Source organism: Sorex fumeus, unplaced genomic scaffold (genome assembly GCF_029834395.1).
Source record: "Sorex fumeus unplaced genomic scaffold, SorFum_2.1 ptg000123l, whole genome shotgun sequence".
NCBI classification, from domain to species: Eukaryota; Metazoa; Chordata; class Mammalia; order Eulipotyphla; family Soricidae; genus Sorex; species Sorex fumeus.
Genome location: NW_026606180.1, coordinates 2,890,939 through 2,909,299, shown reverse-complemented (window position 1 = coordinate 2,909,299; position 18,361 = coordinate 2,890,939). Strand labels below are relative to the sequence as shown.

The 18,361-nt window shown below is 41.1% G+C and overlaps 1 protein-coding gene across 1 annotated transcript in view; it reads right to left on the bottom strand.

Annotated features, from left to right (window-relative positions):
- Positions 1–18,361, bottom strand: part of KIF6 (kinesin family member 6) — a 672,206-nt gene that overhangs the window by 356,331 nt on the left and 297,514 nt on the right. The window contains exon 10 of the mRNA XM_056137333.1: positions 12,102–12,205. Coding sequence (XP_055993308.1) covers positions 12,102–12,205 — 104 coding nt within the window. The remainder of the gene's footprint in view (positions 1–12,101; positions 12,206–18,361) is intronic.

Here is an 18,361-nt window from a genome sequence, read left to right as displayed (position 1 = left end):
CCTGGGCTTTTGTTTTTGGGAAGGCTTTTGTTTACAGTTTCAATTTCTTTGATGTTAATAGGTCTATTCAGGTACTCTATCATACTATACTTAGAGAACCCTGAAACCTCTACCAAGAAACTCCTAGAAACAATAGACTTGTATAGCAAAGTTGCTGGCTATAAAATCAATACCCAAACGTCCATGGCTTTCCTATATACAAATAGTGAAAGAGAAGAAACTGACATGAAGGAAACAATCCCGTTCACAGTTGTGCCCCAGAAAATCAAGTACTTAGGAATAAACTTAACTAAGGAAGTAAAGGACCTATACAAAGAAAACTACAAAACCCTACTTCAGGAAATAAAAAAGGGCACGAGGAAATGGAAAAATATCCCCTTTTCATGGATGGGAAGAATTAACATTGTCAAAATTGCAATACTTCCCAAAGCATTGTACAAATTCAATGCGATCCTTATTACGATACCCATGACATTCTTCAAAGAAATGGAGAAAACACTCCTGAAATTCATATGGAACAATAAGCCCCCACGAATAGCTAAAGCTTGGGAAAAAGATAATGGGAGGAATCAAACTCCCTAACTTCCAGTTCTACTACAAAGCAGTAATAATTAAAACAGCATGGTACTGGAACAAAGGCAGAGCTGTAGACCAATGGAACAGGGTTGAATATACTGACATTTCCCATCAAGCATATGATCATATAATCTTTGATAAGGGGGCAGGAAAAGTGAAGTGGAACAAGGAAAGCCTCTTTAACAAATTGTGTTGGTAAAACTGGATGGCTACATGCAAAAAAGTGGGCTCAGATCTCTGCCTAGCACCATGTACAAAAGTAAGATCAAAATGGATTAAAGACCTCAATATCAGACCGTAATCCATAAGGTACATTGAAGACAAAGTTGGCAAAACCCTCCATGATATTGAAGCTAATGGTATCTTCAAAGATGTCACGCCACTGGCCAAGCAAGTGAAAACAGAGATAGAGAAATGGGACTATCTTAAACTAAGAAGCTTCTGCACCTCAAAGAAACAATGACGAAAATACAAAGACAGTCTATAGAATGGGAAAGGATATTCACAGAAATACACATCCGACAAGGGGTTGATATCAAGGATATACAAAGTACTGGTTGAACTCCACAAGAAGAAAGCATCCAACCCCATAAAAAATGGGGCGACAAAATGAACAGAAACTTTCTCAAAGAAGAAATCCAAATGGCTAAAAGGCACATGAGAAAATGCTCTACATCATTAATCGTCAGGGAGATGCAGATCAAAACAACAATGAGATATCATTTCACACCACAGAGACTGGCCCACATCCAAAAGAACAAAACCAATTGGTGCTGGCGCGGATGTGGCGAGAAAGGGACCCTCCTTCACTACTGTGGGAATGCCGACTGGTTCAGCCCTTCTGGGAAACAATATGGACGATTCTCAAAAAATTAGAAATTGAGCTCCCATTTGACCCAGCAATACTACTCCTGGGAATATATCCCAGAGAGGCAAAAAAGTATAGTCGAAGTGAAATCTGCACTTGTTTGTTCATTGCAGCACTCTTTACAACAGCCAGAATCTGGAAAATCCTGAGTGCCCGAGAACAGATGACTGGTTAAAGAAACTTTGGTAAATCTACACAATGGACTGCTATGTAGCTGTTAGAAAAGATGAAGTCATGAAACTTACATACAAGTGGTACTACATGGAAAGTATCATGTTAAGCGAAATGAGTCAGAAAGAGAGGGATAGACATAGAAAGACTGCATTCATCTGGGGAACATAAAGTAACAAAATAGGAGACTAACACCCAAAGTGGCCGAGATTAGTACCAGGAGTTTTGCTCCATGGCTTGGAGGCCAGCCACACATTCTAGGGGAAAAGAGAGCTCAGACAGAGAAAGGAGCACCAAATAAAGGGTGTTGGGAGAATCCTCCCAGGATAGGAGAAGCATGCTGAAAATAGACTATATACTGAACATGATTGCCACTCAATGCCTCTTTTGCAAACCACAACACCCAAAAGGAGAGAGAGAACAAAAGGGATTACCCTGCACAGAGGCAGGGTGGGATGGGGGTATGGGGGGTGGGAGGGATACTGGGACCCCTGTTGGTGGAAAATGGGCACTGGTGGAGGGATGGGTGTTTGATCATTGTACAATTGAAACCCAAGCACAAAAATTTGTAAGTCTACAACTATACCTCATGGTGCTTCACTAATAAAAATTAAAAAATAAAATAAAATAGGAAGGGAAAAATATTTTTGTTTTGGGACGCACACAGGTGGTGGTAAGGGCTTAATCCTCAGGATCACTAATTCTGTGCTCAGTGGACATTTATGGGATTAGGATTTGAACCAGGTTCCATCACATGCAAGGCAAGTTCCTTCATCCTTGTACTATCTCTGTGGCCAATGGATGTTATTTCCCTTCAAACTGTCCCATAGATCTCTGGTGTCTTATTTTCTTTATTCTTTTGTCCTTATTCATTCTAATTATTTTCTAGTTTTTTTTATTATGTTCCTCAGATTGGTGATTTCTGGTTAAAATTTTCTCCTGTCTCCAAAAAGTCTTAAGCTATTTCCCCTCTTTGTCTCATTTATATTTATAATCATTCTTTCTATTGATTATTCCTCAAAAGTTATCTCATTCATCTCTTTCTCTATTTTAATTGTTATCATCAATCCATACCTATTAAATAAGTTCTTAATTTCTCTAACCAGCTAATTCTTCTATCAGAGCAATAGTCCTAAAATGAATTCTTTCATGGTTACTCAACAAAAATTTTATTTTTCTTTTCACACGTTCAGCTCCCTGAAATGCTTAACATTTTAGCTTGTTTTCTTTTATATTATCTCACTCCCCACTACAGTAAACTTCTTGAGGCCAAGAACTTGGTTTTTTTCATTCCTATATTCTGTAACTAAAAGGGAGCAGTACATATTACTGAACAAATAGATGCATTGTAATACTTTAGTCCATACTCACAGTCAATAATTCATAAAATTGCAGCTTTAAGTAAAACAGTACACAATGCAGATCCTTGAATAAATATTTCTTTTAATTAAACATTATCTGAGTTTTTAATCAGTATGATAATAAAAGTGTTGATGAAAATCACAGTTATTAGAGGACAGTAATTTCAATCAAAATACGTTCCAATCGCCATTAAAAATTATACTTCCTATAAATATGTCTTTCATAATCCATTATGAGATCAGTACCTGTCTTATCCTTCTCTTCACTTTGTCCATCAAGGTTTCAGGATCCTGTCAAATTTGCACTAGTCGTGTCTCTTATACGCAATCTCTCATTCTGGATTCCTGCTTTCTCTTCTCCTAAAACGTGATTATTCCCTCTTGCAAACTTTGTTTATGGGGGTCTTCTTATTACAATTTTATTCCTCTTATCCTATAAGCCTTATTCAAATTACTTTATGGCTGATATCTGCAATGACTTTCCATTAATAAATTCCTATATAATTATTTAGCTTTTTATTATCAGATGATGAGTGAATTATATATTAGACTATATATTATAAAGATATTAAATGTTAAAACATGGAGATAAAAAACAGCATTTAGTCTAATACTCTCATTTAACACACAAGGGATGCTTAAGTTTAGAGAATCATTAAAAATGAATAGGAGTAAAATTAGAACTATAATTAAAATTCTAAAATCCTCAGCATAAATGTATGTTTTCATTACTTTGCTCCATTAGGTTACAAATTTTTTTAGGGGCAAGGCTGTGGGCCATATCTGGAAGTGCTCAGTGGCTACTCCTAGCTCTGTACTCAGGAGTTACTCCTGATGCTGTCAAGGGACCAGATACAAAGCTGGGAATAGAACTGGGATTGGCTACATGCGAGACAAGTGCCTTAATTCCATACTCTTTGGCCCTTTGTTATCTAGTCTACATATGTGTGAAAAACATGTATCATATGTGTCATATTGAAAGTAAAATAGCAAAGATCCTAGAATAATTTTTGGTATGTTATATTCACGGATGTCCAAAAGCACTTATTAAAATGATTAATATATAGTAGCTACTCAGTAAATTCAGGTTGAAGTAGTAACTTTGACATTTCTTTTAACAAAATATTATGCTAAATGAAATGTCAAAGAAAGGCAGCACTACATGAACTAACTTATATGTGGAAAACAAAATAGAGAGTGGATTGCTGATTTCCAGGGAGGCTGGGGAGCAGACCAAATATAATGGCAATGATCAAAGAGCATAATAACTCCCTATGATAAGATGAGTAGATTCTGGAGAAGCAAAGCACAGAAACAGCATAACACTGCCCTCTGTTTTTGAAAGCTGCAAAAGAGTAGATCTCGAATGTTCTACAAATACAAATACAAAAACGGTAACTGTGAAGTGAGAGACGTATCCACTATGGTGGTAGTTTATATCTATGATGACAGCATCACATGCCTTAAACTTCTAAGGTATTTTAAGACTATCATATTGCGATGAGACCAGTTGTAGTTACTGGTTTTGGCATATCGAATACACAGCGGATAGCTTGCCAGGCTCTTCCGTGCGGGCGGAATACTCTCGGTAGCTTGCCAGTCTTTCCGAGAGGGATAGAGGCTTTTGGGGTGACCTCTAATCACCCTTGTAGGTGTTACCATATTTGAACCCTATCAAATATGGTACGACAATTCCAGAAGATGGGTATTTAGTGTCTTATGATGTGTCGCGCGGCCGCTTTGCATCCGGAAAGCGTCCTGGAGTGTGGCGACGGCTGGGTAGTGGAAGTCGTGTCGAGAGTGGAAGTCTGCCAGTGGGGTATTTATCTGGGTAGGGTGGGTCTCCTGTGCACAATTCGATCCCTGGGTGGTTGATGGAAGCAGACAGGGCAGGGTAGGGTGGGGCTCCTGATTAGAATCCCTTTGTCACCTGTGGTGGTGGGAGCAAGCAGAGAAGCTCTGTCCCTGGGTCCGCCGAGCCTGGAGTCCAAGGTCTCAGAGAGTTCCGCTTATCTTGTTCTGTGGGTCTTCAAGATCATGAAGATCATGAACAATCGGTTTGAGGCCCTTCATGTTCCCGGAGCGAACAGATGCCATTGGGCTACACTAGCACGCGACAGGGACAAATGGAGACGTTACTGGCGCCCGCTCGAGCAAATCGACGACTAACGGGAAGTTAAGTGATTTAAGTGATAAGTGATATTGCGATAGAGCTGGAGGTCTGGGGGTGGTGAGAGGAAGAGCAAAGATTAATATGCTTGGAAGGATCCAGAAGTTTTGAAGTTTCTTTGATCAAACTTGAGCCCATGAAATCCAATTTGTTACAGAAATAAGAAGTTGTTCTACAGAGTAGATCTTGCTCATTTCGATTTGGACTGGGACATGCTTCCATTCCATGAGATCTACAGGCTTCATTTTCTTTTTTCCAGAGGAGGAAAGAAGCATGTGTTTAGATAATTAAGCAGAATAAAATATTCACTCAAAAAAGCAAAGCATAAACATTAACTTGGATATACAGTCTTCATCCAGCTGTCTCTGCTCAAATTTAACCAGGCCAAAAAAAAAAAAAAGAATGAGTAAACTAAAATATCACAATAACTGGAGGCTGAAAGTGGAAATCCTCTTCATCTGAAGCATCCAAGTCAATGGAACAAATAGTTATGATGATAATTGTAATTTACATTGAAAACTGTTGGGAATTAGTTCCCCAAAATTGATAGGAATAGATATTAACAGACATCTCCAAACTGTTCAATTAAAATTAGGATATTATACCTAATAAATATTTGCTTTCTCACAACCTTCCCAGAAAAATTTGTCATACCAGTGATCTTAAACTGCCATGCTACTTGGGTACGAGCAGGACAGATAAGCAGAGCAAAATACTGATGCCTTTAATGCTGTCAACTTTGGGGGCCCTGTAGCACTGTAGCACTGTCCTTCAATTGTTCATCAATTTGCTTGAGCGGGCCCAGTAATGTCTCCATCGTGAGACTTGTTGTTACTGTGTTTGGCATATCAAATGCATTACAGGGAGCTTGCCAGTCTTTGCTGTGCAGGCGAGATAATCTCGGTAGCTCGCTGGGCTTGGAGGAATTGAACTCGGGTCTGCCTTGTGGGCCGTGTGCAAGGCAAATGTCCTACCCGCTGTGTTATTGCTCCAGTCCTTTGGGCGCGCTCTTCTTTTTTCTAATATAGCTTTCCCTCTGTATTTTATATTTATATTATATATTTATATTATACATTTGTTTATATATTTCCCAAGTATTTTGGGAATTAAAGTTGACACTCCCTTCAGGATAAATGTCTAGGGTCAATCAAGGTGGCAAAGTAGGCAGACAATTTAGTGCTGTACCACATTAGGACAAATTTTAATTCACCTCTCTTACTTCTAAATTCTTCCTAAATCCTAAGAACTCTAAGTGGTACCAATATTAAATGTAGCTTATTATGTCTAAAATAACTACAAAAACAAGCACAACAAAACACATTATTTTATGTTGTAAAACTTAGGTGGTTCCTAATACATATTCTGCCCAATTGTGAATCAGAAACTACTGGTAAGAGGTCAGAAAATTCCTGCTTTTTAGCCTGTAGACCCCATATGCCAACTCCCGCTTCCCCAAATCAGGGGCAGAAGACTTTGGCTCCACTTACTTTTGCAGATGAAATCTTTGTATATGGACCAGTTAGCCCAAAATTTATGAACTTCATGGCTGCATAAGTGGGCAACAGTACTCATCATCTTCATAAACTCATAGTCTTGTAAGAAACTCAGATTCTAGCCTAATAGCAAAAAAAATCACTATTAAAAATATGGGGTCTAGGCACACCTACTGCAGTAACAGATGTCTAAGTTTCTTCCAGATACCTACGTACTCCCAGCACCACCATGAGACAGGCTTGGCCTGGTCCAGCTTTTGTCAGTAGTGTATGATATAGGAAAACCAAATAACACAGAAGGGTGTAGAGAAGACAATATAAACCCAGACCGTGGAGGTGTGTGTGGGGGGGTGCTCAGTGACATCAAACCTCTGTAATCTGCCTGAAGATGTATTTAGGATGACAATTACATCAATCCTCAATGATTTGAAAATTAAGTTTGAGCTAAGAATAAGTAAACTTGAAGAAAGTCTGATGGGGAAGAAATGAAAAGAAAAAAGTCACTCAAAAGGAATTAAAGGAACTTCAGAAATCAGGAATTAGCCTTTGAAGCAGTACGGTGGAAGTTGAAAATCAAATCAGTACACTCAAAGATACAGTAAACTACTCAGATAGAATAGGATACAGAAAAAATTTGAGAAAGGATGAAGATAATATAAAGGAAATTATCGACAAAATCAAAAGGAACAACTTCAGAACCATAGGAATTCTAGAAGAAGAAGAAAGTAGGAGAGGAGAAGAAATATTAATTGAAGTAATAATTGGTGAGAACTTCTCCAACTTGAAAGGCAAGATGGGAGCAATTATCCAAAAAACCCAAAGACAAAACAACACTGACATCTTGTAATCAAAAATGGCAAGAATCAAGGCAGAAACAGACTCCTTATAGCCACAAAACAGAAAAGAAGCAAAACCTCCATACAAGAGATAAAGAATCACATTCACAGATTCTCTAGCAAAACTCTACAAGCAAGAAAAGAGTGGAATAACATATACAGAATATTGAATGAAAAGAACCTCAATCAAGAATCCTTTACCTGGTGGCTGGAGCAATAGCACATGCCTTGCATGTGGTTGACTTCGGTTTGATATCTCTGTCCCTCTCAGTGAGGCCCAGGAGAGCTACTGAGAGTATCCTGCCTGCACGGCAAAGCGTGGCAAGCTCCTTATGATGTATTCAACATGCCAAAAACAGTAACAACAAGTCTCACAATGGAGATGTTCATTAACGTCCACTTGAGCAAATCGATGAACAACAGAAGGACAGTGTTACAGTACTAATGCAGTGCTTAGCACAATAGGCAAGATATGGAAACAACCAAATACACAACTATGAATGAATGAATCAAAAAACTGTGGTTTCTTTTGGGAATACATCCCAGGGGTGCAAAAAAGTACAGTGTAAATGACCTGTATGTTCATTGCAGCACTGTTCACAATAGCCAGAATCTGGAAACAATCCAAGTGCCTGAGAACAGACAACTGGTTAAAGAAACTATGGGACATCTACACAATGGAAGACTATGCAGCTGTAAGAAAAAAATGAAGTTATAAAATTTGCTTATAACTGGAGGGACATGGAGAGTATCATACTGCACTCATTTGTGGAATATAAAATAACATAATATGAGACTAACACCCAAGGACAGTAGAGACAAGGGCCAGGAAGATTGCTCTACAGTTGGAAGCCTGCCTCATGATCTGGGGGAGAAGGTAGCTGGGATAGAGAAGGGATCATTAAGTGATGGTTGGAGGGATCTCTCAGGTTGGGAGATATGTGCTGAAAGTAGATAAAGATAAAAGACAAACATAATTGCCTTTCAGTATCTGTACTCAAACCATAATGCCCAAAAGTAGAGAGAGAAATAAGGAAGTTGTAAGCTATAGAGGCAGGGGAAGGGGTGGGGTGGGTGAGCATGGGATGGATACTGGGGACATTGGTGGTGGAAAATGTACACTCATGGAGGGATGGGTTTTCGGTCATATTATAACTGAAACTGAATCATGAAATCTTTGTAACTGTATCTCAGAGTGACTCATTTAAAAAAAAAAGAAATTGTGGTTTATGTAGACAATAGAATGCTATGCATCTGTAAGAAAGAACAAAATCATACAATTTTCTATAACATGGGTAGAACTAGAAGAGATCACTCTGAGTGATGTTAGTAAGGGATAGACACAAAGTATTTCTACCATATGTGGGCCCTAACGACACATAGTACAGGAGAAACAAACAGCTGAATGCAATAGAACTGGACACATGGCATACAGGACTCAGCTTACAGGCTGGGAGACGGGAGTGGAAGGGGAAGAGCATTTAGGACTTTGGTGAAAGAAAGTGGGTGGTCTGAAGGTGGGTTTGGTTTTGAAAAGATGTATGCATGAAGCTACCATTAATATTATTAGAAATCACAATACCTTAATAAAGAAATTACCAACAAGATATAATTGAATTTTTATCTTGACTTAAAAAGTTATTTTATGCCAGGAATAATTCCTGAGTGCAGAGCCAGCAGTAACTTCTGTTTATCCTAGAGTGTGCCCCTAAATCAACCAATAAAAACCTCAAACAAAAAAACTACCCAAAACAAACAAAAAACCCTGGTGGCTGGAGCAATACTACAGTGGGTAAAGTGCCTGCCTTCCATGTAGTGGTCCTGGGTTTGACTTCTGATATTCTGTATGGTTCCCAGAACACTACCAGGAGTAATTCCTGAGTGAAGAGGTGGGGATAACCTCTGAGTACCACCAGGTGTGGGTCAAAAAAAACAAACAACAACAAAAACAATTACACACACACACACACACACATATATACAGACATACATATATATACATATATATAGAGAGAGAGAGCTCAAAACTAACACTATCTTTGCAAACTCATCATTGTGCCTTATTTGTATCTTCTCATAAACTAATATATTGCATCATGGGCTGTGGCTGTTAATGCCATCACACTGTGAACCAATCAGAGCCAGGTCTGGGCAAAGTTGCATGTAGAGTCTAGCATCTAGAATAGAGAATTCTACATGAATAATAGAGGTTGAACAAATGAATAACCCAATACCATAGATAAACTAATGGCAATACAGCATACTACCTATGTAAAATCTGCTCCGAATAATATTGGCATATTTGTTGTCTATAGATCAAAATAAACCAATACAATATCATCTCTGAGTCCTTTAAAATTTTAAATCTATTGTCACAATTTAATTTCTCCATTCTATCCCTAAGTTTATGCAAACAGAAAATTTTACAATTACCAATAATTTTAAATAGAAACACTCTATGTAATTAATAGTAAATCATAAATGTAATGGGCTGGAGCGATAGCACAGCGGTAGGGCATTTGCCTCACAAGCAGCCAACATGGCCGACCCGAGTTCGATTCCTTCGCCCCTCTCGGAGAGCCCAGCAAGCTACCGAGAGTATCTCACCTGCACGGCAGAGCCTGGCAAGCTACCCGTGACGTATTCGATATGCCAACAAGTCTCATGATGGAGACATTATTGGACCGGCTCGAGCAAATCGATGAACAAGGGGAGGACCGTGACCATAAATGTAATATAAAATATTACAAATTATATAACAACATTTTTCTTATTGTTTCTTATATTTCATAACTTTTTTATGTAAAAGTGTAGTGTGGTCATCTCTTGAAGAGAAACTCTAGGCTGATATTTTTTATCCAAAGTTTTTATAATTTAAAAATGTCCTTATTTTACACTCACACTTGAGTACTGTTTTGGCTCAGTACAGAAATATCCATCCAAAGTGAAGTCTTGTTTTACTTTGTTTTCCAGTACTAAACTTTCTTGTTTCCAAAGCTGCTGATGAGAAGACTGTTTCAGTGAGATCCTTGACTGTAAATATTTTTTGTCAATGGTAGGGATTCTTTTCTGTATTTTGAAGTTCTAAACTTTTTCTACAACATTATACTGCTTAGGTAGAAGAGTTCCTGCTATTCTTGATTCTGAGATGCTTCATTCTCATGGCAACATCTTTTGTACTAAAAAATCACTGCCTTCAATTACTTTGTTGAGAAGCCTAGAGGAATTTTTTTTTTCTGACTGGTTCCTGACTTGAAGATTCTGAAGAGACAGTTTAAAAGTTAGTAACTCATAATTCCTTTTGTGGTGGGTGGGTGGAGAGAGGGAATACTACAATGAAGACACTCTCAATTTGGGTTTCTCAAAATCTAAAATAATCCAAATGTGTCCAAGGATGACAGGAGTTTATTGACAATGTGAATGTGGCAGTACATTTGGCCTTAACTGCATATATGCCACAGAGAAGTTTTGTAAGGAAAGAATTACGGGCTGTCATATCACTTCACACACTTCACACACATTCTGGACTCAGACACACTAGTACAGAGGAAGAAAATCCTTTGAGAACAATAGCTTGAGGCTAACTAAGCTTACGACCTACCTCTGGGGCATCTTGCTGTTCTTCAAACACTTTTACCATCTCTGATGGTTTTTTTGGTTTGTTTGTTTTTGGGTCACACCCCACAATGCACAGGAGTCACTCCTGGCTCATGCGCTCAGGAATTACTCCCGGTGGTGCTCAGAGGACAATATGGGATGCTGGGATTCGAACCCAGGTCGGCCGCGTGGAAGGCAAACGCCCTACCAGCTGTACTATTGCTCTAGCCCCAGTGATGGTGGTTTTTGTGCAGTTTTTGTTGTTGTTGTTGTTGTTGTTAAGAGAGGGTTAGGGGATGTGGCGGGTTAGGGGATGTGGCAACCGACTTTGAGAAAAAATCTTGTGTTCCATTTCTCATTTGGAAATTGAGAATATCACTGACCCCTAAGTGTAGCCCACAATTGTCACTCTTCATCGGTTTACTAAGCTGCAAAGAAACAAAAAAGCCCCCTCCCAGGTTTACGGTCAGAGAGAATGAGAGCCACATGGTGCCACCGATATGCCGTATAGCTGCAAATCTAAAGGCTCTCAGAGACGGGCACTGTCTAAAGCCATGAATACCTGCTTTAATTTTCATTTTGAGTGTTTGAACTATAATATATGGGCCATCTATTTATTAAAGGAGAGAGCTTACTTTGGCATGGCATACATTGGTGCTTGCAGCAAGATGCTGTTTAACACAAAGAACGTTTCTTGAATTCCTTTCACTCCGAGGCCCACGGCATAGGGGCGTAGATATATTTAAATGGCATGACTATTACACAAGCCCCTTCTTCCGCTGGCACGAGGCGGCTATTCCCGTCCTCTCTATGCTCTGTTCTTGACTTGCTCAAAGCTGAGGCGGCAGAAACACTGCCGGTCTTATCCAGCTTTTCATGGAAAGTTGCCACTTTTAGCTGGCGCCTACACACTGTCCCGGGAGACCTTTGTGCTTTGAGGTGAATTCATAACATGAGGGCCAACAAAGAAGTTAACACAAACTTTTACTGGGAAAGAAAAAGAAAAACAAGGCAAAACTGCGGTCTTACTGAAGGAGTTCTCCCTCTGTGAGCGGCTCTGTCCTCAGCTCACCGGTGACTATGGCCAGTTCATCCTTCAGCTCTTGTACTTCCCTCTGTAGGCGGGTGATCAGCTGCGAAGAGGAGGGCAGGTGAGTCAGTGGTAGTTCCTCTTCAGGGAACACTTGGTGAAGGAGAACATCCATTTTTATTATTTATTTATTTATTTATTCTTTAAACATTTTTTATTAGAGAATCATCGTGAGTTAGAGTTACAGACTTACAAACTTTCGTGCTTATGTTTCAGTCATACAATGCTCGAGCACCATCCCTCCATCAGTGCCCATTCTCCACCACCAATGATCCCAGTATCCCTCCTCCCCTCCCCCCACCCCACCTTGCCTCTGTGGCAGTGCATTACCTTTTGCTCTTTCTCTCCTTTTGAGTGTTGTGGTTTGCAACAGAGGTATTGAGTGGCCATCGGAGAACATCCATTTTTAAAAAAGAATTACCATCTATATCACTGTCACTGTCACTATCCTCCCGTTGTTCATCAATTTGCTCGAGCAGGCCCAGTAACGTCTCCATAGTGACAATTGTTACTGTGTTTGGCATATCGAATACGTCACGGGGAGCTTGCCAGGTTTTGCTGTGCAGGCGAGATACTCTCGGTAGCTTGCCGGGCTCTCCGAGAGGGGTGGAGGAATCGAACTCAGGTAGCCCTACCTGCTGTGATATCGCTCCAGCCCACTAAATATATATATATATATATATATATATATATATATATTTAATTTTATTGAATCACCATGAGATAGTTACAAGCTTTCATGTTTGGGTTACAATCACACAATGATCAAACACCCATCCCTCCACCAGTGCACATTCCCCACTATCAATATCCCCGGAATACCAATCCTTTCTCACCCTCCCCCTGCGTCCATCACGATCACGACCATCTGTTGTTCGTCAATTGCCTCGAGCAGACCCCAGTAACGTCTCCTTTGTCCTAGCCCTGAGATTTTTAAAAAGTGCCATATTCAAGGCTCTTTCGGGGTTAAGAGAATGAGACCCATCATTGTTACTGGTATTTGGCATATTGGGTACGCCATGGGGAGTTTGCCAGACTCTGCCATGTGGGCAAGTTACATTCAGTGGCCTGCCAGTTTGTCCAAAGTAATAATGAGATAATAAGATGTCACGCAGCTGCAAATGCGGCCGCGCACTTCTGGGAGCTGGGTTTTATAGTCTCTGGGTCTTGGCCATTGATGGGATTATACGGCGCTAGGGGGACAGTTGGTGGGTGTGACCCCTGCCTACTGGGATATGGAGGATCTGGGTGAAGGATGCTCAGCCCCGAACCGAGCAGGCTTGGAGATCTCAGCCCTGGGACCCGCATGCCTTTGTTCCTCTGCCGGTACCTTCACGCGTGTGGAGAGTGGTCTCAGCATGGTGGTGGCTGGTTCTGGAGGTCTTTGGCTGCGGGAGCCCTGGTCGGGGTGGGGAGGGAAACTGAACCTGCTCCCCTCCAAGGGGCCCCGGCGAGGACAGCCAGGCACAGGGGCAGGAGACTCTGCACTGTTCTCTTCCAGGAGCTGGGTTTTATAGTCTCTGGGTCTTGGCCGTTGATGGAATTACATGGGGCCAGGGGCCAGTTGGTGGGTGTGACCCCTGCCTACTGGAATATGGAGGATCTGGGTGAAGGATGCTCAGCCCCGAATAGAGCAGGCTTGAAGATCTCAGCCCCGGGACCTGCATGCCTTTGTTCCTCTGCGGTTACCTTCATGTGTGTGGAGAGTGGTCTCAGCATGGTGGTGGCTGGTTCTGGAGGTCTTTGGCTGCCGGAGCCCTGGTCGGGGCAGGGAGGAAAACTCAACCCGCTCCCCTCCAAGGGGCCCTGGCGAGGACAGCCAGGCAGACAGTATTCCCCATATTTTCTACTTTTGGGCATTTTGGTTTGCAATACAGACACTGAGAGGTTATCATATTTGGTCCTGTATCTACTTTCAGCACACATCTCCCATCCCGACCAGTTTCTCAAGCCATCAATTTCTTAGTGATCCCTTCTCTATTCCAGCTGCCTTCTCCCCTTTGCTCATGAGGCAGGCTTCCAGCTATGGAGCAATCTTCCTGTCATGTGTATCTACTATCCTTAGGTGTCAGCCTCATGTTTTGTTGTTTTATACTCCACAAATGAGTGCTATAAAGCAAATATCACCCTGATAACAAAAGCAGACAGAGATACCACAAAGAAGGAGAATTACAAGCCGATATCCCTGATGAACACAGACACAAAGATACTCAACAGACTATTAGTAAATAGATTCCAATGACTCATCAAAAAGATTATACACCATGACCAAGTAGGATTCATCCCAGGGATGCAAGGATGGTTTAACATTTGGAAATCGATCAACATAATCCATCATATCAACAAAAGTAAAGATAAAAACCATATGATCATATCAGTAGATGCAGAGAAAGCAAGAATTACAATATATATAATTTTTAATTTTTTATTTATTTACTCTTTTACTTTTTGGGTCACACCTGGCAAAGCACAGGGGTAACTCCTGGCTCTGCACTCAGGAATTACTCCTGTTGGTGCCCAGGGGATCATATGGGATGCTGGGAATCGAACCCAGGTCAGCTATGTGCAAGGCAAATCTACCTACCTGCTGTGCTATCACTCCAGCCCCAAGAATTACAATATATATATATATTTTTTTTTTTTATAATTTATTTCTTTATTGAATCACTGTGGGAAAAGTTACAGAGCTTTCGGGTTTAGGTCTCAGTCATGTAAATATCAAACACATTTCCCTTTACCAATACTTATTTTTAACCGCAAACCCCAATAGAACCCCACCTCCCACCCCTCCCAATTCCTGTGAGGCAGATGAGTTCTAGTTAATACTCTATCTACTTTGACTAGATACATTGTTTCGATAGAAGATGCACCATTATTGTTTAGAGTTTATGACCCCCCCCCACAATCAGACATGCTGAAACAGCGTTGTGAAATGATTTGCTTTCTGCAGCTGGGTTTAAGAATAAAATGATGTCGCGCGGCCGCGATAGCAGTTTTGGATTTCTGCTATTTTACTTATTAACCCTGGAAGTATTTCTATTAAAAGTTAGATAGTTAAGAGATTGGTTTCTGTGCTCTGGAGTCGTGGCCGTGCCGGAGAGCCGCTCGTGGGGGGCAGCTGGTGACCTCGGTCGGGCGTGAAGGATGGCCCAGAACGCCCCCCTTCCCATGAGGTCCCTGCTGCCCCCACCCCCGGCTCAAACCTGCTGTCCACAAGGCTCCCGTGCGGCCACCATCTTTCTTTCCAGAGAGGCCAGGGCGCCAAGAATTACAATATATTTTAAGGGTGGAAAATGTTTACAGATAGAGAAGGCACTTCTGTACCAACCACCTAGGTTTGTAAAATCTTAACATTTTGTCAAAATAGTTCTGAACTTTTTGTTTTGCTTTTGGCCATGCCTGGCAGTCCTCATCGGTGGCAGGGATGCTTTTCTCCTGGTTCTGCAGTCAAGGATCACTCCTGGCAGATCTGGGGTTTTATATGGGGCATTGAGGATAGAACCCAGGTCAGTTGCATGTCAGGCAAACATCCTACCTGTTGTACTATCTCTCTAGTTCTCAAACTTATTTTTAAACATTACAATAAAACATTGGGCTTGAGCAATAGCACAGCGGATAGGGCATTTGCCTTGCACACAGTAGACCGGGATTGGATTCCCTTCGCTCCTCTAGGAGAGCCCGGCAAGCTACCAAGAGTATCTCGCCTGCATGGCAAAGTCTGGCAAGCTACCCATGGTGTATTTGATATGCCAGAAACAGTAACAACAAGTCTCACAATGAAGATGTTACTGGTGCCCACTCGAGCAAATCGATAAACAATGGGAGGACAGTGCTACAATAAAACATTACTGATACAACTGGAAACCTGTTCCCTCTGTTCAATTCTCTCCTCTGTCCTTCACAGAGGCGGCCAGTATATGCACTGAGTGCTGTGCATTTCCCCTCATTCTTTTCATACATTTATCCCATATTATAAATAGAATCTTAATGATGTTTGCTGTCCCTTTGTCTACCTTAAAGTTTAAGTGAATGCTACAATAGTTCATGTCATTGAAACTTATTCCCCACTCATATATTGTTTATGTGGTTAATTATATTTTCTTGTGTGGTTCTGATTCACCCAGTAATAAAGTGCAATTTGTATGTGTCTCCTGTTGATGGACATTTAGGACTTTTGTTTTTGCTATTGAAAATTGTTGCTGGGAATATAGACATATTTATAATGCCTTAAACTGGATTTATACTGCATCCAAGTTTATACTGGACCCAAATGGTGGTGTTTTCCTGTAGGGAGCACTTGGAATCAGAATCGCTAAGTTGCAGAGTATGAGTGTTAATGTTTATTAGAGAGCACTAAATTGTTCTCACTATAGTACACAAATTCCTGTTCTCCTCATCTCTACAGGTGTGTTCCTGGATCCCCACATTCTCGTTTTGCTGTTGGCCTCTGACTGAAAGGAATTCACTTACACTTTGATTGAAAGGAATTTTTTTTAAAAATTTTTTATTAGTGAAACACCATGCGGTACAGTTGTTGACCTTACAAGTTTTTGTACTTGGGTTTTGGTCATACAATGATCGAGTACTCATGCCTCCACCAGTGCCCATTCTACACCATCAATGTTCCCAGTTGTTGGAGTACAAGGAGCTTAGGTTTATCAGGTTGCACCTATCACAGTGCTCCTGAGTCACTCCCATTACTTTGTCTGTCTGTAACCACTTCTATGCTCTCTTGCCCAACCAATTTGTAAGGTCTCATCCTTCTTAGACACTGAAACTTGTACTGTAAGTTAATATTGCCTTTCTCCTCTCCTCATGTCTTTTGAATAGTTTAATGCAACGTCCTTTTGTATAGATACATGAAGACAATTAATATGCTTTGTAACTTAGGAATTGATTGGCTTTGAATATTATTCACTCCTGGTCATCTGCCTTCTCAACTTAAGTCCCAGTTGCCCTCACTTCCTAGCACCCCAAGGGCAGGGTCCCGATGTGGGACTGGATGGAACCAGGGCAAGCCGGTAAGTTATGTGCTACCCTGGCATTGAGATGGGCCAGGCCAAGGTGCCACAATTCTGAACTATAAGTTAAGAAGAGTTTGATCATAGGCAAATGCTGTCATGATCTAAAAGTAACAACAAGACTAGGACCCCGCTGCTAGGAACAGGAAAGATATCTGGCCTGAGCACTGAAGTCTGAGATTGAGATTGCCCTAGGAGAGCAATTCTATAAACTCAAAGTATTTCTTACTGTGTCCATACAAAATGATTAATATCATGTATGCTTATATGTTGGTTGGACAAGGAGAGGAGAAACACGTCCTAGAAGCAGTTTTCCTGTGTGTCCTGACTAGCTGGGATGAGACTGAACTTTCTCCCCTTCAAACTGCCTTCAGTAAATGATTTCAGTATATTGAGGCAGTTTCTCTTATCTCACAGGAACCTAGCTGGCCTTAGGTATGCAGATCCCAGGTGCTAAACCAGGCCTGATCTTTGGGATGTAGATGCCTGGCTCCAGGCTGGCTGATTTTGGAGATGTAAATTCCAAGCTCTAGCAGACATTTCTTTGTTGAGCTAATCCAAGTGTTTGTAGCTTGTAAAAAGGTGAGGCCAGGATTACTGGCCTGGGGATGTAAAGAAACAATGTATGTTTTGCCTCAATGTTCTTTCTGTAACTCCTTTTGATGACATCACTATATTGCGCCCTTTAGAGGTACTATGATCTATATAAAGGAGATTTCAGGGCTCTCTGGGGGGACATGTGCATCAGAGAACCTGGGAAGATGGGGCTGAGGACAGAAGCTGAGAGAACAAAGGTGCACGTGCTTGAGAGATCCTGGGGCCTCCATGACCTACATCTCTTCCCTGTAATAAACTGCTGCTAAGACCAACCAGCCTGGCCCTCGTTTCCTTCCTTTGCCTGACCATCGCCATCGACCTCCGTGGAGTGGGGAAACGGCCTGAGACTACCGAACGCGGGCGGCGGTAGAGATAGGCCACCACCGTCCCCCTTGCCCGTCCTTTTTTGTGTGTTTACACACATGGGGTTCCTTGAAAACTGCCAGGAGAAATTCCCGAATGCAAAGCCAGGCATAACCCCTGTACATTGCCGAGTGTGACCCCCCCCCCCCCCAAATAGCCAAAACCTATCATCTAAACCCAAGGAGAACAAAAGATATACAATTACTTTTAAAGTTTTA